The 27,678-nt window shown below is 44.2% G+C and overlaps 1 protein-coding gene across 2 annotated transcripts in view; it reads right to left on the bottom strand.

The window, feature by feature from the left end:
• Positions 1-27,678, bottom strand: part of LZTR1 (leucine zipper like post translational regulator 1) — a 212,254-nt gene that overhangs the window by 125,718 nt on the left and 58,858 nt on the right. For both annotated transcript variants that reach the window (XM_078667052.1, XM_078667051.1), the window contains 4 exons: positions 27,373-27,430; positions 16,930-17,069; positions 6,973-7,174; positions 3,440-3,550 (listed from right to left, as the gene is read on the bottom strand). In XM_078667052.1, the coding sequence (XP_078523178.1) occupies positions 3,440-3,550; positions 6,973-7,174; positions 16,930-17,069; positions 27,373-27,430 (511 nt within the window). The remainder of the gene's footprint in view (positions 1-3,439; positions 3,551-6,972; positions 7,175-16,929; positions 17,070-27,372; positions 27,431-27,678) is intronic.

Raw genomic sequence — 27,678 nt, 5'->3', positions numbered from 1 at the left:
ATTAAGAGAAAAAAAAACTTTCTCCTCCAAATTGCATGCTCAAATCGAGTGATGTTGCTATTTGCAATTATTGTGCTCACACCATGGAGACCATTGAACATTTGGTGTTCTTTTGCCCTGCTTATCAGACATTTAGATTTAAGTGGATTCAGCTATTGTGTCTAAACCTCAGTATAAGAAGTTATCAAGTGGAACTGAGAATACTTGGATCTGACACAAGTTCGCAGATTGTTTTTGGAGTGAATATGTTTAACTTTAGCCAGGATATTGAGAAAACAAATATGTTTATTATGTCCCTCTGAAAGAAGGGTTGATGTAATAAGCTAATCTCCAAAGTAATTATGTATTTATATACACAAAACACTTTTTCAATTGTTCCCATGGTTAATGAATTGTTTGTGTGCACTGTGGTCTGGGGTAATCTTATATACTATATGAATCTTGAGGAACTGTGATGCTTCGAGTGAGCCTTATCGGGAGGGGCAATGAGACAATGGCTTTTGTTATTACTGTGTACATACATTTTTATCTGCTCTGAACCTTTTATGTATAATGCATTGTATTTTATTGAGGGTTTTATGGGCTTGTGCCCTGAAATGAACGTTTTTGATAAATAGAAGGTAGTATGTCTTGGGGCTCAATTTCAACTTTTGAATACTTTCACGCAGAAGGTTTAATAAATGAATGAGTCAATATTTTTCAACTATTCAAAGCAGGTCCATGCATAATTCAACAGCATGTATTCACAGGTCTATTTGAATTGTCAGTGTCAATTATAAACAGACTTACTATTGAATCATTAAAACTGGGAAAATCCACTGCATTCTCTTGATTACATTTTGTTAGTACCTACAGTATGACAGAAAATATGCTGTGCCTCATCTACTTAAATGTGAAAACTTAAATCCTCATGCCTGCAACTAATCTTGGAGGGGCATCATATGAATAGATTTAATTGAGTGGCCTTGACACCCTTGCTTTGAATTTCAGAGGCTCTTTACTGAGTCTTTGGGATGGCTTAGATCATTCCTTTCAAAGAGACATTAGAAATTAGGTCGAGTCTCTGAGCCTAGAAGGTGCTGATAATGAGCCAATCATGATTGGCTGTGAATTATTTGTACTTAATTTGCACCAATGATACTTCAGCATTTGTGTTTTGCTCTGGCCCATAAAGTTAGTTATACTTCAGATATTAGTAGGAACACCACCACTCTGGTTGGCAAGTAAGCCCTGCCTTCATATATCAATAACTTTGTTGTATTGCTCATCTGTACGCATGGAGGAAGACAGTTGTATGCAGTCCAGGTGTCAATGATTATTAACATGACCACTACGCCTCCTTCTCTCCATTTAACAGACTTTAGCAGGATGGAATTCATATCTATGGTATAGTGGTATTTAAACTGTATCTGAGCTATCACCTGAACTCAGATATTATAATGCTGTATGAACACCTACAAATCATACGTGTGAGGGTGTATCGTAAAACAGGTGCCTGCAGGCCCATACCAGGAGGTACTCCTTCAGTAATAGATAGGTTGACTATCTGAGAGAACTGATTAGCATTCCCCAGAAGTACCCCTTCAGCCCATAAAGCCTATAGATGACCCCTATTCATGTTCAAGATCCTTACACTTACTCTTGCCTTAAATTCATTCTATACTCCTTCTATAAAGCCTGTGTATTGGGAATCTCGTGAGTGCTATTTGAATAAAAAGTAATCTTATAAAATCTACATTGACGTCCTGTAGTATATCAGATGTTTCAGTGGAATGGTGTGTGCAAAGTTGTTGACCAAATGAGCTACCATACATTGCTCGTAGACTTCAGCAGTTGATACCTGCAGGGGTAATCATTGCCTTGCACCAAACAAATCTATGTGACACTGTCAACAGTATGTAGAGAGTTGATCTCCCCCGCTACTTCATGGAGCTTCCAGTTGTGTCTGTCGCATGACTGTCTGCCGAGTCAGTCATATCGAGGTTGTGTTCTTAAAGCAAATGCTGGACTGTCATGCACTGTTCTTGGCTGGCCTGTACCAAAGAACTTATGGGAAGCTGTATTAACTAAGCACCTCCATTTTTGTTGAGGTAAACCATCAGTAGTGTTCTCTTGAGGAACTCCAACATCTTACACCAATTGAGAGTTTGGAAGTACTGGTATGGCACATTCTGCATCCTTTAAGTTGGTTGCATCTAGAAAGTCACCTGCTTTGAGTGGTCATGTGATATCTTGCATAGTAGTAATCTTGAACTTTGTTTTCATATTAATGGACTCACAGCACATACATCTGAGAATTGGTCTTAAAACACTATATTTCTTCGGGCCAAAAAGATGTTGCTTGCTCCGGCAGGGGACCGTACGCTCTTTGTTTTAGGTATCTTTTGCCTTGATGTTCTATCTTTAAGAGACATTGTAATTTTTTTTTAGGCGAAGTAAAAATAAAAACCCTCAAGGATCAGAACTTACTGGGTCTGCAATTTAGAAGTCTGGATCCTGTTTCTCACCTGAAGTCTCCTGTGTGAATATGCCCTCTTGAACATCTGCAATTTCACTGGAATCCTGTGAAGCCTGCTCCATAAGCTGTGCAGCATTCAAGACCAGTGCTTACACCATCACATAAAAAGCCCAATGTTTCTATTTGTGTTTTAAAGGTGTTCAGCTGGAAAGCTGTAAAGGCTTGACACCAGGTCTAGTCATGGTCCCGTAGCACACAAACAGAAAAAGTCTGCTCATAGATACAGAGGGCAATACCTCTTATCTAACCATCCTTGAAATCGCCCAATAAAGCATAGAAAAAACGTATTTGGGAGTAATTTTATACCACCCACAGCAAGACCTATTATTTAAGCCACTGAAGTCAAAGCTTCTAATAGTGAGATGTCACTCTGTCAGGTGTTGTCGGTGTATCATACTCTAAAGCAGTTACAAGGTAATATGAATTGCAGACATATATTTATGAACGAGATAGCAGAAAATACAATCTGAAGAGGACAGATGAGTGGTGGGGTCATTATACTTTCAATACAAAGCTTTTTGGAGCCAATCAATGGCAAGCTGTAATAATCTACAGCATGTGAATGTAAAATCATTTAAAGTTGCAAAATTTAAGAGACTCCACATAAAGTGCTTGTAACCAAGTCCATCTCAGACAACACATTCCCTACTCCATGCACAAAGAAGATTGAATCAGAATAAAGTTTATGTTCTTTCTGCCTCTTGATTTCTAAAGAAGCACACAGATGGGAGATTTAGTGTCTCACTAACACCCAATTAATAAATCATCTGTAATGCAGATTACTAAATCATATGACAAACTCATTTTTATTCTAAACAAGTGGAAGATGGGGAGGTACACAGATAAGCACCCATCAATTGAATTCCGATTCTGAAATTCCTGAAAAACGAAGTTTATACATATTGGGGTGAGATAGAGTACCTGAAACCTGTACATCTCTCCGCTTCGTACGTTATTGTCCACTGTGCCACCAAAGATGTACATAGCATCAGCAATGACAGCAGCAGCATGGAAGAGTCGTCCGCTGGGCAACTGTAAAAAGATCACATGATTAGGTGCTTTAGAAATATAAATTCCAAATCACCTATCAACAAAAAAAGCAGAAATCTAATAGTAATGAGCAAGGGCATTATTCAAACTAAGAAATCCAAAACACCATAGGTTTGCAGATACAAAAGCATTATCTTTAAACATGATGTTCATCTCTCCAACTCTTCTAGGTAAAAAAGGAACCAAACTCCAGTAAACTGACAAAAGGTCATAAGTGCATATTACACAAACATTTAAATCTTTTTAAATCAGATTAATGCCACACAGAATGTTTCAAAGTGGAATCCAGTACATACATCATTTAGGTCCGCTGCGTTACATCCCATTAGCTTGCAAAACTATGTAGTATGTGAAGTACAGAAATGTATCATGTGGAATGCAGCAAGGGGTTGGGAAGAATGGCCATTACATTCTAGATGCTGCTGCGTGGATCGCTGCCATAGGTGTAGCTCATCCAGCTTTACTTGCCATCACATGTTCAACTGGGTATATGCCTCATAAACACCACTTCAAACAGAAAGTGTTACCCAGCTTATGTAGTAAGTTAAAATGTTTGGCTGAGCACTCGTTTTACAGCTTGATTCATTCATGTGTTGCACACTGCAGCAACCTAGCAATTCCATCCAGAACTGTTCAAAAGATTAAGCCCAACTCACTGACAGAACCCCAGAAAACCCTCTGCTACCACAAACAGTCAGATCCCATTCGGGTGGCCACAGGGCAGATAGCCTACTGTCCTTAACCATGTTGGTTGAGGTAATTTGCCATGTGGCTCTGCAAACCAGGCCAAATACAACCCTTTACACACTTGACTGTCAGAGCAGTGAGGGTGAGAAGTCACAGGCTTCTCAAGGAGGTATTTTGGTGGTAAAGAGCTCAAAGCTCAACAATTGTTAATAGTGTAACATCCAGCCAATTGCGTATAAATATGAAAAAAGAAAGTAATTGAAATAACAGTAACACTACTTACAATACAATTAATAAAAGAGACACACAGGATTAAAAACTATGTTGCGGTCGACAGTGAGGTGCTAAGCCTTTTACTCCTTGGTAATTTTCAACTATCCTCCCTTCTTCTCAGGCTAAGGTCAATACACTATGGATGGCAGGCATCGCCTAGGCACATGTGCAGATAGTTTAATTCCTCTCACATATGAATTGCGAAAGTTCAGCTCAATGTTACTCCCTCTTAACAAAAAATCTAAGTGAGTGTGGCAGAATGGTCTATGCATGATCAGTCTTTAGTCCCCTGGGCAGACTTGGCCCCAATCTTTTACCTGGTGGCTTCTTTAGCAGTTTGGGAAGGTAAGTGGGAGCAGTCCAACTCCAGCCTTCATTCCTGCTGCTGTTCTCAGAGCAGAGGATTGCTCACACAACAGATTCAAAAACACAGTTAGCTACCACCTACCCCATATGTGATAAACCTAGGACATGGATAATAAATAGTTCACTACCTAATAAGGAGCCACACTTGGTGCACCCCTCTTTTTTACAGCACAGGTCCTAGGCCTTACATTAATAGAGAATAAGCCAAACTCCAGGGCCAAAACATAATCAGAACATGAATTTCATATGCAGTCGAGCACTCAGTACGGAGGAACACACCCACTTACAATGCAGGGGGCATTCAAGTCCCAAGAGCATCACCTTTAAAATGTTAAACTAAGAACCGGAGTCAGAGTTTGGCGAATGAGTGCTTTTTAAAAAATGTAGTAGATAGTCAATCTTCCTTACTACAAGCGCATTAAGATATATTGCACTTGTAATAAGACGGACGGAATATCTGTCAAGTTGTGACCGAATAACCTGAGCACTAAACTCGAAACAAACAAAAGGCAAGTTTACTAAGAATGTTATCCAGTTATAAACTTCTTGTATCTTTCAGAAAACCTCATGTTCCTCTCTCCTCTCACAACTGAGCTCAGTGGAATAGGAAGGTAATGCAACAAGCCAACATGGATATAAAAAGCTCTGGTGCGCATTCTTCAGAGGTCCTCTGGCTTCCAAAGGTTGCTGGGCTGAAGCTTGACTGAAGAGCATTCTTAGAGTAGTAGGACTGATCAGTTATCTTTGCTTTCAGACCATTATATTGCAATTGAATTCAACATGCTTTTGTGACTGTTGCCAATATGCTTTAAAAAGGGACAAGAACAGCCTCTGGTGGTGTCCCAAAAATTTATATTTGCCTAATTGATAAAGTCCAGATTTTGAGCCCTTAGGTAAAGTGACATTTTGCCTACAAAGTCCCATGAAAATGGAAAAACACGTTACATTTCTGACGGTAATCCTTGATTGTTTTCCTAGGTGGCTGAATAACACTGTCTGGTCATAGTTTGAGCCCAGAATATATCATTCATGGCTGACCTATGATTGTAGACTTTGTGGTGATGTCACCCTTGTTTTGCCTTCTGTTTTGTATAAACTTTGGTTTGGGACTCATTCCATACTTTTTTCGTTTATTTTGATTAAGTGAGTTGGAATAAGTGAGTAACAACCCATGAGTGGGAGGGGGAAGGAAGATACTGAACCTGGAGACAGGATGTCAGTTACTCTAAGGGAACAACTTCTGCAGAGTAATACAATCTATTAGAATCTCCTCGAGTGAGCTATTCCCTCTTAAAAAGCATAATATCTCTATATATTGAACAAGATGGGAACCGTTTTGAGTGGAGGAACGGTTTTACTTTAAGATTCATGTAGAATATGTTTGTGTATGTAAAACACGGTCAACAAATTATTTTTGAAAAAGCACAATATGTGTGAAAATGTGTCCAAAAACACCAGCCCAAACTACTATACAGAACACAATTAATTACAGATGGATTTCACTGATAAACCTCAAAGGGAGAAATATAACTTCAGTTAGCACGCAGAACAATCCCAAGAGTTTATTAGAAGGGACAGAAATCATATGCTAATGTTTTAAGGATAGAACTGTACTAGAAGTGGGCTAAGAAGGTAAAAGAAAATTTTTTAATAGCTTAAACACAAACAGGGCGTGAAGTGTACTTTGAAAGGACAAAAACAATATTGAAAGGCAAATAATACAAGCTACCCACTACTTTTAAAGGTCATAAATTATGCCTCACCAAATAATCAGCAGGTCACTCCATGATGGCACTCAAAAAAATGAAGTTTCACACAATGCTGAATAAAGTGGACCCTCACGATAATAACATAGAACAAACCAATGGAGTGATTTAGAAGGGATAGGTTCTTTTTAATGTTTTTTCTGGAGGAAAATGTTTTGAAGGATGTCAACAGATCTCCCATTGCACATCACTATATTGTCACTTTCTTGGGGACACTGGAGATGGATGGCATTATTTTCGGAGAGCATGAATGTGACCATTCACAAGCTAGTCTAACTGGCACTCAACAGTTCAATGTAGGAGGTTGCCTACCTCGCTGTCCGTGCTTGGTTGTATGACCTCCCAGGACTGGGAATCCACATCATAGCAATGAAGCTCGTTAGGCAGAGTGTTGTCAGCGGCGCCTCCAAATACATACAGGTGACGATCAAATGCCACCATGGTGTGCCCATAACGTCTCTGAGGAGGAGGAGGGGAGCCCCGCAACAAGTGCTCAGTTGGAATGCGAGTCCAGCTAGGAAAGAGAGAGAATGAGAGAGTTCAAATAAGGAACAGTATACTTTAATGTATTGGTGCTGGGTGTGTAAGTGAGTAGTAAACCCAATCATTGAGGATGTATTTCTAGCTATGGATTGATAACTGTTGGAGCTTGATTGACCAGGATTTTGAAGTCTGGAAGATCGGTATGCAGGGCATTACTAGTACTAGCAACAACACTCTACCACTGAGAATGTACTGGAGATGGACCATGACAAATTTCAGAGGGAAAGGTTGAAGGACTTTCCCTAAAACAGCACAACCCACTGCAAACAGGTCTGTAAGGAGCACAGACTTCTGCATGGACTATTGTATACCAAACTGTTCAGCAGGGGGTTTCTATGCAGTTGAACTCACTTTGGTTATTGACCTCAAAAACTGACTTTAAACATCCAGCATCTGAGAAAGAAACCTAGTATGAAGGATGCCCTCTGAGCACATTTATTCTATCCTAGAAGAGCTAAACTACAAGCATGTTACGAATACGAATACATTTTTTTTAGAGGACTGGTGTAGGAGATTGGGATGTTCCATGGCATGCTTTGGTGTAGGAAGCTAGCTTTTTATGTAGTGTACCAAAATGAGATACACTATGTAGAAAGTCCATGTGACACTTATTGGCTTACAGGGCTTAAATTAATACCCCAAAGGATCTCTTTGTGGTAGTGTGGAAGTGCAGTTTAGGGTTATCAGAGGGTAGTGTTAACCATTTTTTGCACACACAGAGTCAATAAATGAGAAACACACTCATGAAGGAACTTGAGATCAATTCAGAAAAATAATATATATTTTTATATCATTTTAGACGCCAAGTTTATCGGAAACAGGTAAGTACTTTAGATGTTATGACATTTTACAGTAAAAACAGTACCAAATTAAAGCTGTCAGATTAGAGACATGAACCTTGAACGCAATAAAGTTATCTTGTGGGAGTAACCTACACGGCCAAGGTACACTTACAGACTACTTAGAGGACTGTTCTTTTTTTTTTAATCTGTTTATTAATTTTTCAAAATTAACAAAACAATCAGGGTCATCATTGTAACAAAATATAATTTTTCAGCCGCACATTGGGAGAGACACAAATAAGAAATGTCAATACAGTGTGAGCCAAGGCTTTTGTGTGATTGTTAGTAAGCCGAAAGGTCAAGAGAGTCTTCAGCAGTTGTAATCAGGGGAGGCTCACATATGAACCCCCTATATTCATTTCATTTTGACCAGACTTCTACCCATTTTCGCGGGCACCCTTGCGCCGCATTGACCGTTTTCTCCTGGAGCATACACCAGTCCATGTCTATTTTCTAGGAGCCAATTTTGGGTTGTGTTGCTGCCCCCCAGAGTCTAGCGATGTTCCTTTTTGCAATAGTGAATCCCAGTGTAGCCCAGAGCCTCCCCCGGGGCGGAAGGTCTGTGGGTTCCCAGATGTTTAGGAGGCTTCTCTTTGCCTCTGTACGGATCTCCACCCCCCACACCACTTGCATGCATCTGTGCACTCTTCGCCAATAGTCCTGCAGCAACGGGCATTCCCATGGCATATGAAAGAACGTCCCCGACTCACTGCATCCTCTCCTACACAGTCCGTCCCCACTCCTTCCCATTCGCTGCAGCCTGGTACCAGAAATGTAGACCCGATGGAGTATTTTAAGTTGTATGAGCCGGAGCCTGGACGAGATTGCGACCTCCTTGGGGGACGCAAGTGCGCACCTCCATTCCTCCTCATCGATTAATAGGCCATCCGCTTCCCATTTCTCTCTAGTGTCCGAAAGTAGATCAGGGGAGTTGTTAATTATTGTTTTGTACGTGAGGGAGATGGCGTGTTCGGGGAGGTGCCCGTCCAGCAACCTGTCCTCCAGGGGGGAATGATCCGGTGGAATCGTCCCAGAGGGGATGTTTGACTGTAAGGAGTGTCGAACCTGCAAATATCTAAAGAATTCGGTTTGTGCTAGCTCGTATGTGTGCTGGAGCGAGACGAAAGGGACCACCCCCTTCCGACCCCATAGGTCTCTTATATGGGAGATACCAATCAGGTCCCAGTTACGGAACCCTTTCGTTTGGCCCAGGTTACCTAGTCTTGCAGATTCCCACAAGGGGGTTGCCATTGTGAGGGTGTTTGCCCAACCCAGCTTACGCTGCACAATGTGCCACAGTTGTACTGAGTGCCGAGTGGGACCAGTAAGCTGATATCTGGTAGGCTTAGAATATAGTGCCGCCTCAAAGTTCCCGCCTGGCAACAACCAGCGGTCCATTCCGTACCCTGGGTCATTACCGTCGCAGTATGTACCGTGATTAATGGCCGAAAGATGTGCTGCCCAGTAATATTTTCTGATATCGGGTAGTGCTATGCCCCCGTCATACCACTCCAGCGTGAGTTTCTGGAGGGAAATTGGAGGTGCCCCCTGCCACAATAGCTCCCCAAGAGTGGACTCGACAAGTGTGAAGTAGGACTGGGGAACCAGATCGGGATAGTTTTGTAGGGCGTATAAGAATCTAGGCAGTGCCATCATTTTGAAGAGTGACGCTCTACCCAGAAGAGAGAGCGGTAGCTTGCACCAGGAGGCGGAGTCGCTTTTGAATCTTTTTAAGGGCAGCAGCAAGTTTTGCTCGTATCTTGTTTTCACATCGTGCGAGATATAAATCCCCAGATATTTAAAACCATCAGTGGCTACCTTAATAGGGCAGTTACGAGGCGGCACTGGAGGGTCACCATGCAGTACGTAGAGCAAGAACTTGGACCAGTTGATGCTGTATCCCGAGTTCCTACCGAAGCTATTAAAAATGTCCATTGCTACTATTAGAGATTTACGGGGTTTAGAAAGATAAAGGAGGACGTCGTCCGCGTACAGCGATATCCTGTCCTCCCAGCTGTCTGCCCATCTCAACCCACGCAACGAAATGTCCTGCCTGATCCAGGCTGCTAAAGGTTCCAGCGATAGGGCAAAGAGCAGATACAGGACTGTCCTTATGGATTTAAAGTAATTTGGGGCTGTAGAAAACTGGCTCTATACAGTGGCCCAAAACAAAGTACACTGTGTAGTGAGTCCAGGAATCCCTTATGGGTACCCTGACTGGGATGCTTGGGTGCAGAGTAGATAGATCGGCTGGTTCAAAGGCCCTCGCAGTTGGTGGTCTCGCCAGTTTAGCATGCAAAATCAGGACAGCTGGGCCACTTTAGAAGTGGATGTCTGCGGTGCCGAAGTTCCTCGAAGACTGCTTAGTCTCTGTGCTGTTAAGATTCCTGACTGGACACGGAGCTCAATCATGCCATTGTAAAGGACTGCCTTACATCTGTGTCGCTCTTTAATCCCCTCGCTTAAGTACGTCAAACATTTTTTGTCAGACATCGGCCATCCCGAGTATCTTGACCACCCAGAGATTTTGAATAGTATTTCCAGAAAAGCATTAAAGCTGGATTGCAATTCATTACTTGAGGAACTGTGTTGTCTTCTGAGATTACTAAACCTTCTGTTCTGAACAACCAACTGATTCCGACTACTCATGGTAAGCAACCTTATTTAGAAAAAGTATACAACACTCAGCATAGATTTGTTCGGACACGATTCCGGTTGGACATTTTCCACTGCTTAACCAGCTTTCCCAACACAAATAACTTGTCACATGAACTAGTGAAATACCATTGTGACAAGTTATCTATGCAGAGTACCATGCAATCAATCAATCAATCAATCATGGACATTTATATAGCGCACTACTTACCCGGAGGGTCTCAAGGCGCTTGGGGGGGGGGGGGGATTGCTGCTACTGCTCGAACAGCCAGGTCTTGAGCTTCTTCCTGAAGGAGAGGTGGTCTTGGGTCAGGCGCAGGTCGGGAGGGAGGGAGTTCCAGGTCCTGGCGGCCAGGTGAGAGAAGGACCTTCCTCCTGTTGTCGATCTTCGGATGCGGGGGACGGCGGCGAGGGCGTGACTGGCTGATCGGAGGTGGCGTTTGGGAGCGTAGAAGTTGATGCGGTTGTTGAGGTAGCTCGGGCCTTGGTCGTGTAGGGCTTTGTGTGCGTGGGTGAGGAGACGGAAGGTGATTCTCTTGTTGACGGGGAGCCAGTGCAGGTCTCTCAGATGTCCGGAGATGTGGCTGCGTCGGGGGATGTCGAGGATGAGTCTGGCTGAGGCGTTCTGGATCCGCTGGAGTCTCTTCTGGAGCTTGGCGGTGGTTCCGGCGTAGAGGGCGTTGCCGTAGTCCAGTCGGCTGGTGACGAGGGCCTGGGTGACCGTCTTCCTGGTCTCGGTGGGGATCCACCGGAAGATCTTTCGTAGCATGCGCAGGATGTTGAAGCATGACGAGGAGACGGCGTTGACTTGTCTGGTCATGGAGAGGGAGGAGTCCAAGATGAAGCCCAGGTTGCGTGCGTGGTCTGTCGGTGTGGGTGCGGTGCCCAGGGCGGGGGGCCACCAGGAGTCGTCCCAGGCGGAGGGCGAGGAGCCCAGGATGAGGACTTCCGTCTTGTCTGAGTTCAGTTTCAGGCGGCTGGTCGTCATCCATTCGGCTACATCTTTCATCCCTTCGAGAAGGTTGGCTCTGGAAGCGGCGGGGTCGTTGGTCAGTGAGAGGATCAGCTGGGTGTCATCGGCGTAGGAGATGATGTTCAGGTTGTGTTGGCGTGCGAGGGGGCTCATGTAGACATTGAAGAGGGTGGGGCTCAGCGAGGATCCTTGAGGGACGCCGCAGATGACTTCGGTGGCCTCTGACTTGTACGGTGGTAGGCGGACTCTCTGTGTTCTTCCGTCGATGAAGGAGACGATCCATTCCAGTGCCTTCTCCTGAATTCCGACGTTGCTGAGGCGCTGCACTAGGGTGCGGTGGCAGACAGTGTCGAATGCCGCAGAGAGGTCTAGGAGGATGAGGGCCGCTGTTTCTCCGTTGTCCATCAGGGCTCGGATGTCATCGGTGGCAGCGATCAGGGCGGTCTCGGTGCTGTGGTTGGCTCGGAAGCCAGACTGTGAGGGGTCGAGGGATCCATTCGTCTCGAGGAAGGCGGCCAGCTGTTTGTTGACGGTCTTCTCGATGACTTTGGCTGGAAACGGGAGGAGCGAGATGGGGCGGTAGTTCTTGAGTTCGGTGGGGTCCGCTGTTGGTTTCTTAAGTAGAGCGCTGAGTTCGGCGTGCTTCCAGCTCTCCGGGAAGGTGGCGGTGTCGAAGGAGGTGTTGATGATGTCCCGCAGGTGGGGTGCGATGACAGCGTCGGCCTTGTTGAAGACGTGGTGAGGGCAGGGGTCGGTCGGAGATCCGGAGTGGATGGAGTTCATCATGCGGACGGTGTCATCGGTGCTGATCGGAGTCCAGGCGCGGAGGGTGGTGGTGGGTGGCGTTGCTGCGGTCGTTGTGTGCGATGGTTGACTGCTGAAGCTGTTGTGTATGTCCGCGATCTTGTTGTGGAAGTAGGAGGCGAGGGAGTTGCAGAGGTCTTGCGATGGGGTGATGTCGTTGTTTCCGGCGTTGGGGTTGGAGAGCTCTTTCACGATGTTGAAGAGTTCCTTGCAGTTGTGTGCGTTGTTGTCCAGTCGCACATCTTATTTTTCTGTAAGTACTACTCAGCTTTGAGGAACTGCCTAATTATGGCCCTTTTAAAGCCTATAAGATTTGTGCAATGTCGACTAGCTTTTATCTATTTGAAATCTTTCCCAAATCTGGACACGTATTGTTGTGTCTCAATTTATATGGGCTATTATTAGGCAGAGGCAGTGGTTATGGAAATTGTATTGACCAAAGGAATATGTGCATGTCTGTTTATCTAAATGGTACTTGTTTTTATTCTATTTTTTTAGTTTTTAACTTAATACTGTTATATATTTATTTGTATGCTTTTATGATTCACAATGTGATATTGAATAAAGCTTATTTTCGATTCAACTTAAACAGGCCTTGGCTGCTGCAAGTGGTCTGGTACCATGGGTATTGATGTTGTGCGACTCCGGTTGGTCTGGAGTCCTTGCATTTGGAGGGGGGACATATATGACCTTCGGAAGACCAGGTACCTCTTACTAAGGCTGGCCTGATAGCAGCAACATGGTGAACAGGACTCTGCTTCTTCAGTGCCCACGGTCTGCAGGGGAGAAGCTCCCCTACTCCAAGGGAGATCGCTGGCAATCTACTGGGGTTCTTGGCGGGTGCTCAGCTGCAGGACGGGTCACTTAGTACTGATTGTTGAGACTGGTGCAGGCAGGCAGGGTTTGGCATCCACAGTAGTCTTCAGTTCTCATTTTCTCGAGGCTCGTCTTTGTCCTCTTTTTCTGGGTACGTCGAATCTGAGAAGATCCTGGCATCAGGGGTGCTTTCTCAATACTCAATTTTGGGGCATTAAGGGGAGTGACAGGTAGTAGCCAATGGGCTTCTGATCTTTAGGGCGACTACACCCCCCTCTTGTAGGCAATGGGCATAACCCTGACGTGGTGAACCTAATTCCACCAAAAACCAAGATGGTGGAATTCTTGTTTTCGTGTTCACATCAGGAAGCCAACTTTAGGAGTTGTACTAGCCTGATAGGGAACATGCCTCCTGACTAGCTAATTTTCTCACCTATCCTGGTGCTAAATGGGCCTCAGGGCAGGGGGTGGCATCTCCCAAGTCTGGGGGAAGTCGGGGGTCGCATATTAAAGGGGGCAGAGGCCTTTGAAGCCTCCTGCCTTGATATGGTGATTACTTAGCCATCCTGCTTGGAGGAGGGGACAACACCTCTGGCCAGAGCAAGCACTGTTTCTGACCTCGGAGAGCGTGGCTCTCACCAGCAAGGGGTCAGAAACCTGTCTGTGGTGGCAGGCTGTTTTACACCAGCGGGTACCTCTAAGGTGCCATCTGGGTGCATGTCATAATAAATCTAGTACTGGCAATAGTACAGATTTATTAAGACAAGGTGTTTAAGACCAAACACCACATTTTTCAGGAAAGCCATCATGTAGCTAGGGAATTCGTAATGACCAGTGCCCAGTACATATACTTAAGATTGCTTCCCTGTTCACTTGTACCATCTAGTAATTGATCTAGATGCACAGGGGCATAGCTGCTCATGCAGATATGCCCTCACATGTAATAAAATGCAACCTGTCTTAGGGCTACAAGGCCTGCTGTAGGGGTGACTTACATATATTACATGGAGTTACTTTGGCATGGCACACAGTGAGTGTGCCATATCGTGTTTTTACTCATGGTTTGCATGATGACATACAGTCTGCAATCGCAGTGTGCATGCAATTTGTATTGGGGTCCCTTAGGGTGGCATAATATATGCTGCAGCATTTAGAGACCCTCTTTAGTACCCATGCCCTAGGTACCAAGTGTACCAATTACTAGGGACTTACAGGGGTGCTAGATTGTGTCCCTATTGTGTTACAATTCGACCCTTTACCTTGTTTTTAGGGAAAGAACACTGGCACTGGAGCCTGGGTAGCAGGGATCCCAGTGCACATCAGTCGAAAAGCATCAGTACCAGTGGCAAAAAGTAGGGGTGACCACAACAAAATGGGTCAGTTTCCTACATTTGGGCTCCAGGGGAGAACAATGATTTGTATGTCCTCTTTTTTAAAATCGAAGGAGGCGCCATTTATAGCAGATCTGTTTGGTAGTTTGAATACATCAGTCTAACCAGAGTTTATGTTTGTTTATGCTAGGTTTTGATCCATCAAAGACGCAAGCAATGGTTTAGCTTCTTAATGAATGTCACAAAAGAAACTAAATCTGAATTCGAGCCCACTGGTACATACAAAATATTGTATAAAGTAAAAGTGCATAGCAAAAAAAAAAAGACAGGGGTTTATAATTATGTGCTTGTAGGTATACAAAGGCATCACGTTTGATCATGTGGGTAGCTTCTATTTGTGACGGAGTGATTCCACTAATTGTACACTGTGAAAATGTAAGCCTTAAAGTAAAAAGATATTCTGTAACAAATAGTGTTAATTTTGCTGTACTGCTTTCTAAAGACAAAGGGATGCCCATGCCACGTTTATGAAGTAGGACACGTTATTGTGCTTTTATTTGTCTAAGTTCACAGTAACTACCCATTTCAGCAAAAACAAGATGTCTGTCTACTCCAAGGGCAACATTTTCATAAGGCAGAGGGATGATGGCTTCGAAACATAACATTTAATGCCTATGCCACATTGTATAACATAGCAGTCTAAGTCCTTTTCAAGTACAGCTCTGACTGAAGGATGAGCAAAGTAAAAAAGTACAGAAAAACTGTAACCCAAATATAGTTCAGTTTTGTCCTTTACTTCTTCACAGCCATCGGATGTAAACCAGAAAATTTGCTTTTTGAAGCAAAGTCTTGACGATAGAAGTATACAAAAGAAAACGATAGCTTTAATCCAAACTGGATTTAATAATTTTTTTAAAAAGCTTGCAAATGCTGCCTCAAGAGAATAGTTTTCTTTTCATGAAATTAAATATAAAACATGAGAAACATCCTGCATCCTGGATTTGTGCTGTCAAGCACAGAACACAACAGTTAAAACTTAAATTGCAGAGATAGGCACTGTTGCTTTAGAAACTGTGTCTTACATGGCCGAGAGACTTCTACAGTCTTGAAGCAGTCTGCAAGGAGAAACTAGCTAGTGCATTTGCCTCAATTAATTTAGCTATATGACAACTTAGATTTACAAGCATTGGCAAAGCCAAATGGTTTAACCTATGCAAAACCTATTTGATTTGTCAATTTATTTTACATGGTGCACAGCAGTTGACCGGCAGTGCAACATGTCTTCAAATAAGAAAAAAAACGCTATGACATGGCCAGCTAATAAGACAGCATGCCTTTTTAAATTTTTTTTTTACTTTAAGCCATGTTGCACAGCAATGTGATGTCGGAGTCAACCAATGGAAGCAAAGGTAATTGGCGAGCTCTAAGCCTGTTTTTAGTTTTTTTTTTTTTTTAATTTACCTGGGATTTCACAAGCCCAGCGCAAGAACGGTGCAGGAAAAACCTAAAAATGCTATACATTGCGACAAAGAAAATAGGTTGGTACTGAGTAGAAGTCAGTGAGGCTGAATCTACATTTAATGTTAAAATTCTTCAGCAAAATCTCTATTCTAGCTCCTTATTTTCCTTTTTAGAACAGTGACCATCTGAAAGCCCTGTTTGGACAGGATCCATATTGGTGATATGCCCTGTGGCAAACCGTGCACTGAGTTACAAGATCAAGTGTGATCTGTGTAGACACTGGAATTTTCCAGTCTATCCTTGGCAAGGCAATATGTATGCTTGCATAATGGTAATCTCCACATACTTAATTAAGAGAAAATTAACATACCTTAAAATCATTGTTGAGGCTATCCTGGATTTGAGGTTACAGGGGCCCCTTTCTACTGAACTGATCGTACTGTATTTAGGAACCCAGCAAGCTAATTGATTTTGTCTTGGTGACAAAATAAAGTTTGTAATTGCTCAGAGCAGTATCCCTCCGGAGATATCTCTCTAGGGCAACTCATAATGAGGGCCCGACTCTTCTTGGTAAATGACTGTTTGATCATAGTGCAATAAAAAAAGTGTACCCTTTCCACTATGAAGTCCTCTTTTGTTTGTACTGCAAGTGGTTGCTTCACGGTGCTGCGAAAATCTGTACCATGCCAAAGGTCAATCTTAGGTTAGTATGCACGCCAGCCCTAACAACATCACCACATGCTACACCAAGCACAAGATCATTAGCCTGACAATGACAATGACATAGCAAAAGAAGCCCTTAAAGTAACTCCGGATTTTCAAACATCAAGCGAGTAGCACTTACACTTTCTCCTGAAATTCAAACTGAAAGAGATTGTTGGTGATCTTGGCTCCACTCTGCCCTGAAAAGACAAACATTTTGTCTCTGCAGACAGCCACAGGAAAGTTACAACAGGAAGGTGGGATCTCGCCGCTCTGCTCCATCTAGTCAAAAAGAAAGGAACAGCTCAACAAAAGGTCATCACAAGCAGATTGACAATACGTTTGCCTAGACAGTGAAGACAAAAGACAGCCAACAATACCTGGTGGCAAAATAATTGTAGTTATTTTCTTAGAATATATTTTTATTGACATTTAATCCATTAAATTGCATGAGTAAAAGATGTTTATAGCTGGCATTTAGATTGAATTTATTTATAGTATTTATTAGCTACACACCACCAGAATAGGGGCCTCCGAGTACATACAACATGAATCTGTATAAAACCAATAAAGACCCGAGGTGGCATGGGCCAAGCCAAATTAAAGATAGTCTCAAAAAGATGCCCAAAGTTGATAAAGCCGTGAGGGTGGCAGTCTAGCCCAGGTGTAAGGACAGACTGATCTTAGGTGCCTGACCAACTGCCCAAAGGATAGGATTTGTATGCAGTCACAAGAAGTATGGAATTATCCAAATGCCATCTAGAAAAGGTGGGTTTTAGGGATTTTCTGAATCTGGAGTGATCCAATTCCAAACTAATGTGGTTAGGCAAGGAGTTCGAGCAAAAAGTGCCTAGATGGAGCTGCAGCCAAATCTTTTATATCTGAACATTTGAAAGGTGAACAGTTGTTGGTTAGCACATAAAGCAAATTTGGAAACATGTGTGATCGTGGACACCATTATCACTACATGAATTGTGTAACAAGTTATATGGTTGCTTAGTTATCTTCTCAAGTAAAAGAAATCAATTAGCATTGTAACCATACTTAAGGACTAGGCTCCAAAAGATAACAGATTTTAGTTGCTCTTGTACTTGTGTCAAGTAGTTTATAGGAGGGATTCTGTAGTTAGAACATCATTTAGAGGGCCTCGTTCTGAGTTACCAATTATCTATATGTGGAGATACCAGGGCTTGATTTAACAATGCTAGCCAGCCTCTCCCCATGAGTTAATACAGCTTAAAAAAACTGTTATCCCCAGAAAGGGTAACAAACTGCAGACCCCATTACACATAGTCCAATTATGCACGGTTCCTCCCTTCCGGGTTGTTTGACAGGCAATGAAAATTGTAGCTATATAGTTTGAAGCATTTTTATGTATTGCCTTATGGACAAAACAGTACTGAACTCTGTTATTTCCAACAAAGAGAGGCACTGGAGAGATTTGAGAGCCACAGTGACATGATCATGTTGTTTAAGATTGTACATTAGTCTGGCGGCATAACTTTGCACTGGTTTAAATTTGTTGGGGGAGGAGATGGTGAGGTCTGCGTAGAGTTCACTGCAGTAATCTAGGAGGTTAATGACCACAGCTCGGATCAATTCCCTTTTCTGAGTGATTTCGCAAAAATGGGATCCCCTTCAGATGGTGAAGATGGAAGAGTGGAGTTGGTGTCTTGGTTAAAAAATCCTTTCCCTTAACGATTCAGGGCACATGGTCTGACCAGCGAGGTCGCTGTATTGGTATATCAGGGATGTGGGAGGGGAGGACTGTCACCGTCGTCTCTATATATGTCCCGCCTGGCCTTTAATCCGACACGTTCCAAGATCTGGGTTCTGTCTTCCTGACTCTACCATTGGGCCTTGTTGTGATGGGGGGGGGGGGGGGTTTAATGCCGTGGTAGATGGGGAGGTGGACCGGCATCCAGCACGAGCTCTGAGACCAGCGCAGAGGTGGCTCTCCGACTTCTTAGAATCACTGGCGCCGGTAGATGGTTGGAGGGTTCCTAAGCCGAGCGGCGTGCGCTATACACATGTGTCCGCCGCACACCATAGTCTGTCTAGGATAGACTACTTGTTTTTGCCAGCCGCCCAGGCAAACAAGGTCCGGGAGGTTCGCCACCTGGGGAGGGGCATATCAGATCACTCTCCAGTTTGGCTTCGGCTGGAGTTTGACCAGTTTGACGTAGGCAGGGTTGCCCTTATTAACGCTTGGCATCTGAGGGATCCCACCACCAAGAAAGAAATTGTTACGGTCTCGGACAGGTATTCCCAGGAGAATGCGGGTACGGTGGACTCGGCGCAGGCTCTGTGGGTCGTTTGGGGGAGGCCTTATCCTTGGTTGCGCATAAGAAAAAGGAGCGGCAGGCGGAGATGGAGAGGGCAGATGGGGAGGTGTCATGGTTGGAAGCAGAGGTATCTAGGGCTGTGACCCCGGAGGTGCGGCAACGGCTGAAATTGCGGCAGGATGAGTATAAGGGCCTCGCTAGGGACAAGGCTGGAGCGCAGAATGATGAGACTCAAAGTAGGGTGTACGAGCACGGAGATAATGCCGGTAAACTGATAGCTTGGCTGGAAAAGGGAGAGTGGGCATCGCGGTTGGTACCAGAAATACAGGGGGAGAACTCCAGTACGATTATAGATCTGCAGGCTGTTGCAGATAGGTTCCCGGAATACTATAGTGGGGTATATACCTCGGCTAGGGTATATACAGAGGCGGACAACAGCGCAATGATAAAAGATATCCAAATGCCCGTGTTGTCGGATGATAACCGGGAATATTTAGAGTCCCCACTCACAGATGACAAGGTGGCGCAGGCCATCGGAGGAGTGCACTCCGGGAAGGCCACGGGCCCAAATGGAATTCCCATAGAACTATACACACTGAGCGCCAACAAACTGGCTCCATTTCTCCGCTCCATGTTTGCAGAGTGTAGAGAGGGGGGACAGCTCCCATATGATCAGCGGATGGCAAACGTGGTGGTCGTCCATAAAGCGGGTAAGCCCAAGATACTATGTTCGTCATACAGACCTATCTCGTTGCTGAATGCTGAGCCCAAAGTACTGGTGAAGTTGTTGGCGACGAGATTGGCCAAAGTTATCACTACCTTGATACATCCGGATCAGTCCGGCGCCATGCCGAGTCGAAATACGGCCCTTAATCTGCGGCGGCTACACGGGGTGCTAGGTAGGACCCCGACGATTCAGGAACCGGAGGTTTTGGTATCTTTGGATGCCGCCATGGCATTCGACAGGGTTGAGTGGCCATACTAATTTGCAGTATTGGGGAAGCTGGGTTTTGGTCCGGAGTTTGTGAGTTGGATACGCCTCCTGTATGCTCAGCCTTTGGCGAGGGTAGTCGTGAACAATCGCAAGTCTGTTGACCTTCTCCTTGGCAGGGGCATGAGACAGGGTTGTCCCCTGTCCCTGCTTTTATTTGGCTTGGCTTTGGAGCCCCTGGCGGCATGGGTTCGGTGGAACCGCGAGATCCGCGGCTTACGGTGGACGCTGGAATGGGAGGACAAAATCTCACCATACGCTGATGATATCCTGCTTTATTTCACCAACCCGAGGGGATCTCTCATATGTTTTTTAGACGTGCTTGTCATTTTTGGGAGGTACTCTTGCTTTGCTATAAACTGGTCAAAGTCAGTGCTCTTGGTTCTTAGGGGTGATCCGCCGGTTCTTCCACAGAACTATGCCTGTAACTTTAGGCGTCCCACAAGGATCCTGTCTATCCCCAACTTTGTTCAACCTAGTTATGGAGCCACTCACCACCTTGTTACAAACATCCAATGGTCACTTTCACATGTACGCTGACGACACCCAACTTTACCTCAAACTACAATCCCCCGAAGACATCAATCTTCTGAACACTACGCTCAGAAACACCCAATCATGGCTAGCCGAAAATCACCTCAAACTCAATGCTCTGAAAACTGAATTCCTTCTAATCTCACCTCCCGCGAAAATCTCCACCACTCAAACATGGCTTAAACATCTAACGGCACTCAATGTCCAACCTACCATCGTGGACTCCGCAAAATCCTTAGGCATAGCGCTTGACACCAATCTCAATATGCAACAGCACATCAGCAAGGCAACTAAGGGTACGAATTTCCAAATCAATACTCTGAGGAAACTTAAACCCTTCCTTCCAGCTAAAGATTTCCAAACTGCAGTACAAGCCCTAGTCATTCCTCGCATAGACTACGGAAGCGTCGCTCTCTGCGGACTCCCCCTATCAACAACCGCACCCCTAAGAGCCTCTTTGAACGCTGCAGCGAGACTTATCACCGGATCAAAAAAACGCTCGTATATTTCCCCTGACTTAAAATCCCTGAACTGGCTGCCTTTTGAAGCCAGAATCCATCTGAAAATCGCTTGCATGACGCACATGGCTGTACATCACAACTCACCCAGCTACCTCACACAGAAGCTGACAATATCAGGTGGCTCAAGAGCCACTAGAAGCACAAAAAATCTCCTTCTAAAGCCTCGAAGATTCCGGAAGGAAAAAACTTACAAACGCTCCTTTTCAGGAATGGCACCCAGGATCTGGAATGCACTCCCTCCAGAAACCAGACTTATCTCCTCCACTGCATTTTTCAAGAAAGAAATAAAAGCTATCCTCATGGCTAAATTCACCTGAACTTTTACTTTAGTTCCTATCTGAGACTCTTCAGCTATTTGTACTACTTGTTTTGTCTTATATACTATGCTCCTATTTTACTACTCACTCATGTTTATGTAAAGCGCTCTGATATCTGCAAAGATCTTGTTCGCGCTATATAAAACTTTCAAAATAAATAAATAAAATAAATAAATAACTGCCCGATACAGATTGATCCGATCGGATTTAGGTACTTTGGCAGTTATGTTACGCTCGACCCGAAACTATGATTTGCTAATAATCTAGGCCCCCCTTTGACAAGATTTAAAGGAGATGTGGGGCGCTGGAAGGAGCTTCCGCTCTAACTTCTGAGTAGGGCAGTGCTTTTTAAGATGATTGCCCTTCCCCGGTTTTTGTACGCGCTCCAGAACTCGATGTATTTGGTACCCGCATCCTACTTTAGAGAGATAGAGGCTCTCCAGAGGCAGCTTCTTTGGGACGGCAGGCCCCGCATAGCGTTTTCTAAACTCACTCTCCCCTGGTATGACGGGGGATAGGCCTGCCAGACTTACGAAAATATTACTGGGCCTCCCAACTGGCTGGGTTTAACCATGCAATATATGGACTGCTGGCAGGTTTCGGGGGCGAGGATTTCACTAGAGCGCTGTATGCTAGATTCGTCGGTTTCCCCTCGCGGGACCAACGGCACACGCAGTTCAGGTGTGGCACGCGGTAAATAGGCACCTCAAGTGGGAGGGGCGACTCACACTAGCCACCCCATTGTGGAACTCTGAGAAGTTGGGGAGCCTATGGAAATCCAAGGGGTTTGACAAGTGGGATCTCATCGGGATTACGCAGATAAAAGATGTCTGGGGGAAAGGCACAGTTCTCACATTCAGTTCACTTCAGCAACAATACCATCTCCACGACCGTGAACATTACTGTTACCTCAAGATCAGACATGCTCTACTGGCGAACATCCCCAGGGACGCGTCATTCCCGACGCCTCCCCTCTCGAGGACCGAGTGCTGAACGGCCACCTCCCTGAAAAGACACTCTTGTTAAAATATAAGAAGCTTATTAATCATATGGAGGATCCGCTGATCCTCTTAAGAACGCACTGGGTGAGGATGGGATAGAGTTGGACGATGAGGACTGGCGGGAGGTGGTCTCCGCCCCACGGGTAGTAGCGATACAGAGGAGGCTTCGATTAGTACAACTAAAGATTCTTCACAGGTCATACGTCACGGGGCCCCGTCTGGTCCATATGGATCGCTCCGAGGGCGGGGAGTGTAGGAGGGGGTGCAGGGAGCTTGGAATGTTCATACATATACTGTGGCATTGTTCTGGGGTGCAGGCATACTGGAAGAAGATCCACGATACGCTACAAGACGTCCTGGTGGTGGATATACGGCCAGAGGCACGCAGGTGTATTTTGAACCTTTGGGAACCCACGGATCTGACTGCATATTGGAAGCAATGGGTAACGCTGGCCTGCATGATAGCCAAACAGAATATTGCCAAACAGAATATTGCCCAGTTATGGGGTGCTAGCCAGCCGCCCCGGGTCGAGAAGTGGGAGGAAGACCTGGATTGGTGCATGTTCAGAGAGACTTCGGTATACGTGGCTAGGGGGTGTCCAGCGAAGTGAGGGAGGATTGGAATTATTACCGTGGAGATATTTGTGAGCCCCCGATGTGCTCCGAGGAAGTGAAGGCGCAAGTGTCCCCTTGATCCGTTACCTATATTTTGTGTCTTTTATCTTGAATGTATGGAAATGTACTCATGTAACCTGCAAGAACTGTCAATGTCACCTGGTGTTTTTCTTTGCCGTTTTGTTAATAAAAAAAACAAATAGTGTCTGAACAGGCTAAGAAAATCTCAATTAATGGACTTTCTAAGGACTGGTTACATTTTTTTTGCGCAACAAAGGTAAAACACTAATGGCTGAGGCAGCAGGCAACTTTGACTTGGGAATCAGAATAAGCATGTTATGTTATGTTATGTTAATTAAAATTTATTAAGCGCGCATACGCCCAAAGGCTTCTTGGCGCTGGAAAGAGATAAAAAAACATAACAAGGATAAAACAACGAAAGTCTCTATTTCAAATATGCCTGTGTGAATAGATGCGTTTTAAATGCCTTTCTAAAGGCAAGAAACTCCTTGCACTGCCTGAGAACTGGCGGCAAAGAATTCCACAGGGTTGCTGCTAAAAAATGAAAGCTGCTACCTCCCTGTCGTTTCTTCTTAAAGCGAGGTACCTCGAGTAGGTCTTTGTGGGCTGACCTCAAGCTACGTGAAGGAACGTATCTGCCAATCAGCTGTTTGATAAAGGAAGGGCCCTTCCCTTGCAAAGCCTTAAAAATAATACAGCCAGCTTTAAATTCAGCTCTTTGAGCCACAGGAAGCCAATGCAAGGTCTCCAAGCCTGATTTGATCGAGACCCATTTGGGAACATTACAAATCAGTCTCGCGGCTTGGTTCTGCAGGTACTGCAGTCTTCTAAGTTGGCCTATAGGTAGGCCTAAATAGAGACTGTTAGAAGAATCAATATGGGAGAGGATTAGAGCCATGACCACCTGGATTAGGGCAGAGTGGGTGAGGAGGTGTGCAATTTTCCTGATTTTTCTCAATTGGAAAAAACCAGAGGACACCACCGTACCGATCTGAGATTTTAAAGAAAGGTCCTCGCTAAGAGTAACCCCCAGGCTCTTTACTGTTTGTGATTTCTTTGGGGGAAGGCCCATGTCCGTGGGCCAGAAATTGGGGCTCCAACCAATTTCACTCTTGCCGGGCAAAATCAGCTCGGTTTTCCCCGGATTTAATTTTAGATGGTTTAAAGACATCCAGTTCTGGATCAGAGTCATGGTTGATTGAAAATCCTCCACAGCATTTGGGGAATTGAGTGTAAAAACTAGCTGCAGATCGTCTGCATAGTTATATACAGTGACTTTGTGTTTACTCAGAGCAAAAAGAAGGGGCCGCATATACAAATTAAATAATAAGGGGGAAAGGGAAGAGCCTTGAGGGACCCCGCAGAAGGAATTAAGTTTAGGAGCTGAAAAAGATCCTAGACAGACAGACTGGGTGCGTTCAAATAAGAACGATTTCAACCAAGCCAAAGCAGAGTCTCTAAGGCCTGCCTGTTCGACACGGTTGACCAGAATGGAATAGTCAACCGTGTCGAATGCGGCAGACAGGTCGAGGAGCACAAGGGCTTGGTGAAGATTATTGTCAGCATTGGACCTCAAGATGTTCTGGACAGCCAGTATGACTGCCTCAGTAGAATGGCCAGGCCGAAATCCCGCTTGGTTGGGTTGCAAATAGCCCGATTCTTCCACAAAATTTGAGAGGCAGTTGGTAACATGGGCCTCCAGCATTTTGGACAAAAAGGGCAGCAGGGATATAGGCCGGTAATTCGTGAGGTCCGATGGATCCACACCGGGTTTCTTCGTAAGGGGTATCAATAAAGCCTGCTTAAAACTGCTAGGAACCGTCCCTGAGATGAGCGAGTTGTTTAGCAGGGACAGCATACTATTAGGAATGGCACGACCAATTTCCTTCATGATTTGAGGGGGACAGACGTCCATAGGGGAGCCCGATTTGACTCTAGCTAATAGCTCTGAAAAGACTTTCAAGTCCATAAGGGGAAAAGAGTGTAAAGTTAGGGGATTTAAAAAAATGTCATCCACAGGGGCACACATTGGAAGAGTGGAGATGTGCTGTTTGATCAGTAAAATCTTTTCATTAAAGAAATCATTCAGGGAATTGCATAAAGCTTGTGTAGGAACAACCGGAGGAGAAGTTCTTTCATCGTTGCAGAGGTCGTTCACTATCCTGAAGATCTCCTTTGACTTATTAGTAGAATTTAAAATTTTAGATGAAAAATAGGCAGTTTTTTGAGTTAGTAATATTTTTGGTAATTTTTTGGTAAGCCTTTCTTGCATCCAACTATTGAATGCACAAAAAAAAACAGTAGGGCCCATCACCATTGCAGTACTATTAAAGCACCTTATCCTAAAAATGTCATATCAATGAATACCAACACAGCTACAAAAAGCCTGCACACACAACCAGATGAAGCAAATGGTCCCACACATCACGCCTCATTGGCCGATTCAGCTTGCCCCCCCCCCCCCCTGAATTCTCTTAACAAGGACCTGGCCCAATCTGCAAACCAAAACATCTACAGTTTCCTTCAATGTACTGTCCTACTTTTTGCAGGGAAAAAAACCTTGCTTGCAGTACTGTAGCTAAAACCACCTTCACAAGTTCATGGACCTTTCTGTTTTTCTCTTTGGCACAACTGTTTTCAGGAAAAAAGTGAGACCTGGAAGCCCTTGTACAAAATCTTCTCCTTCCTTCTTACTTCTTTCCGGACCAAACTTTGGCTAGCTTATTTCTCAGCTGGACAATAATTGAAGACCCCACTCGTTTCTTTCACTGATGAATCCAATTTCATGGCAATTCACAATCTCCAGCCAAAACACAACTTGCATCATGCAAAAACACTCCTCTGGCCACGTTTCATAGAAGCCCTTAAGAAGCAATACCTCCTCGTCTACCACAAACCCAATGCTCTACAAACGACATGCCATTATATGCCTTCACTTCTGATCACAGTTCGATTTATTTAACCTGTCATTGTCTTGCATTGCCCTCTATCTTGTTAATACTTGTTTCCTGCTTTGAAATAGCGCCATTCAGCCTCCCTGGATCCATTGTGGTTCTCTTAATTATTTAGACAATTCAAGAATGATCTGTTCAGAAGATGACAAAGCCTATGGGGAACCAGCAGTAGAGTTAGTTCCTGTATTTTGCCCTGTGCTCAATTTCAAAATAAAAAAATAAGAGCTCACCTTAAATCCAGTGTGCTTTCGTAAGTATCACAACTACCCAGCAATTGATGTCTTTGGAAAAGTAGGCAGTGTGTGGTGACAGCAGTAACATATTCTCTGCAGCCTTTACTTCATTGTCTTCATTCTCTTTGTGTTCCATCAGTTGTAAAAATACAACAGTTCCTAACGCAAACTGGGGGAAGCTATTCCCTTGACTTCTAAGCTGGCTCAGTAAGGCGACAAGTGATCCAAGTGTTTCGCCGCTCTAAAGGGTCTGCTTTGGTGGTTCAATCATACAGCACAATGCTGTGGTATAACTTCAGTCACATGGTTGGTAGGCTGCACTCTGATGCGGCAGGCACTAGGCCATCAAGGAATCGAAACACTAGTTTCTCTACCATGCCCCTAATATTAATATAGTCCCTGAGCCTTCAGCTGGAGTCTGACTCTTCCTGTCCCACAGATGTGAGCTCGGCTCCATGCACAGTGCACTCCATTACCTCAACAGCTCTGTAGGGGCAAAGCTATCATCACTGGCTCCACTAAGGTGTGAGGTTTCACACAAAAAATATTCATCTTAAACAGACCCAAATTGGGTTTAACCCCTATAACAGTTTTCCATAAATACCAATTTCATGATTATCTTATTATTGTTGGTATTAGTAAGACTAGTTGGCTCAATTGAAGGCCATGGTTAACAAATGTTAGTTCCTCCTTTATATCCACCCATTTTGGGGGCAGCAACTTGTTTTTCTGTGGCCATTTTAAAAATAAATTTCTGGGATCTAACCAGATACCACTGGATCACAATCCAACAGACATGAGTTAAATGTGAAACTAGAAGTCTGTGCAGATAAACTAATAACTTCTATGAATGACTAGAATCAACCACTTTGCTCTCTGAGAAGCTCTTTTAAGAGTAGGGGTAGTGTGCTATGATTGAAAGCATTATTAGTCCTTTGTTGATGTTGTATTGATTACTAACCTCTCACTTAGAGTGAACTTAAACATAGTATGGCTGACTGAAAGTTTGGAGACCAGCTGTAGCAAGAAAACCCAAAAACAGAGTCACTTAGGAAAGCGACAAACGTTCCTGCTTGGTAAAGAATGGGTTACTCTGTATTCATTCCTACCTACCTCTTCCCAAGTCGTGAGGTCACGGTCCTGCAGTGCAATGGTCCACATGTCATTTAGCCTGCATTGTATGACAAGAGAAAACGCATTAAAAACTCACTTTCGGTCCACACTAGCATTGTTAGAATACAGAACATGAAATATGGGAAGCAAACGGCAAGCAAAAGGATAAGAATCCATATTTCTTCAAGCTGTCTCTAAAGATCTGCTCTGCATATCTAAAAATAATAGGAAAATGAGAAGGGGCAGAAGGATGTCTGTGCCTAAAAACAGCAATTCAAAAGAGTAAAGATGGATTTATACGCAAAG

Source organism: Lissotriton helveticus, chromosome 11 (assembly GCF_964261635.1).
Source record: "Lissotriton helveticus chromosome 11, aLisHel1.1, whole genome shotgun sequence".
NCBI classification, from domain to species: domain Eukaryota; kingdom Metazoa; phylum Chordata; class Amphibia; order Caudata; family Salamandridae; genus Lissotriton; species Lissotriton helveticus.
Note: the sequence above shows the minus strand (reverse complement) of the source record. Positions and strands in the feature narration are given on the sequence as shown.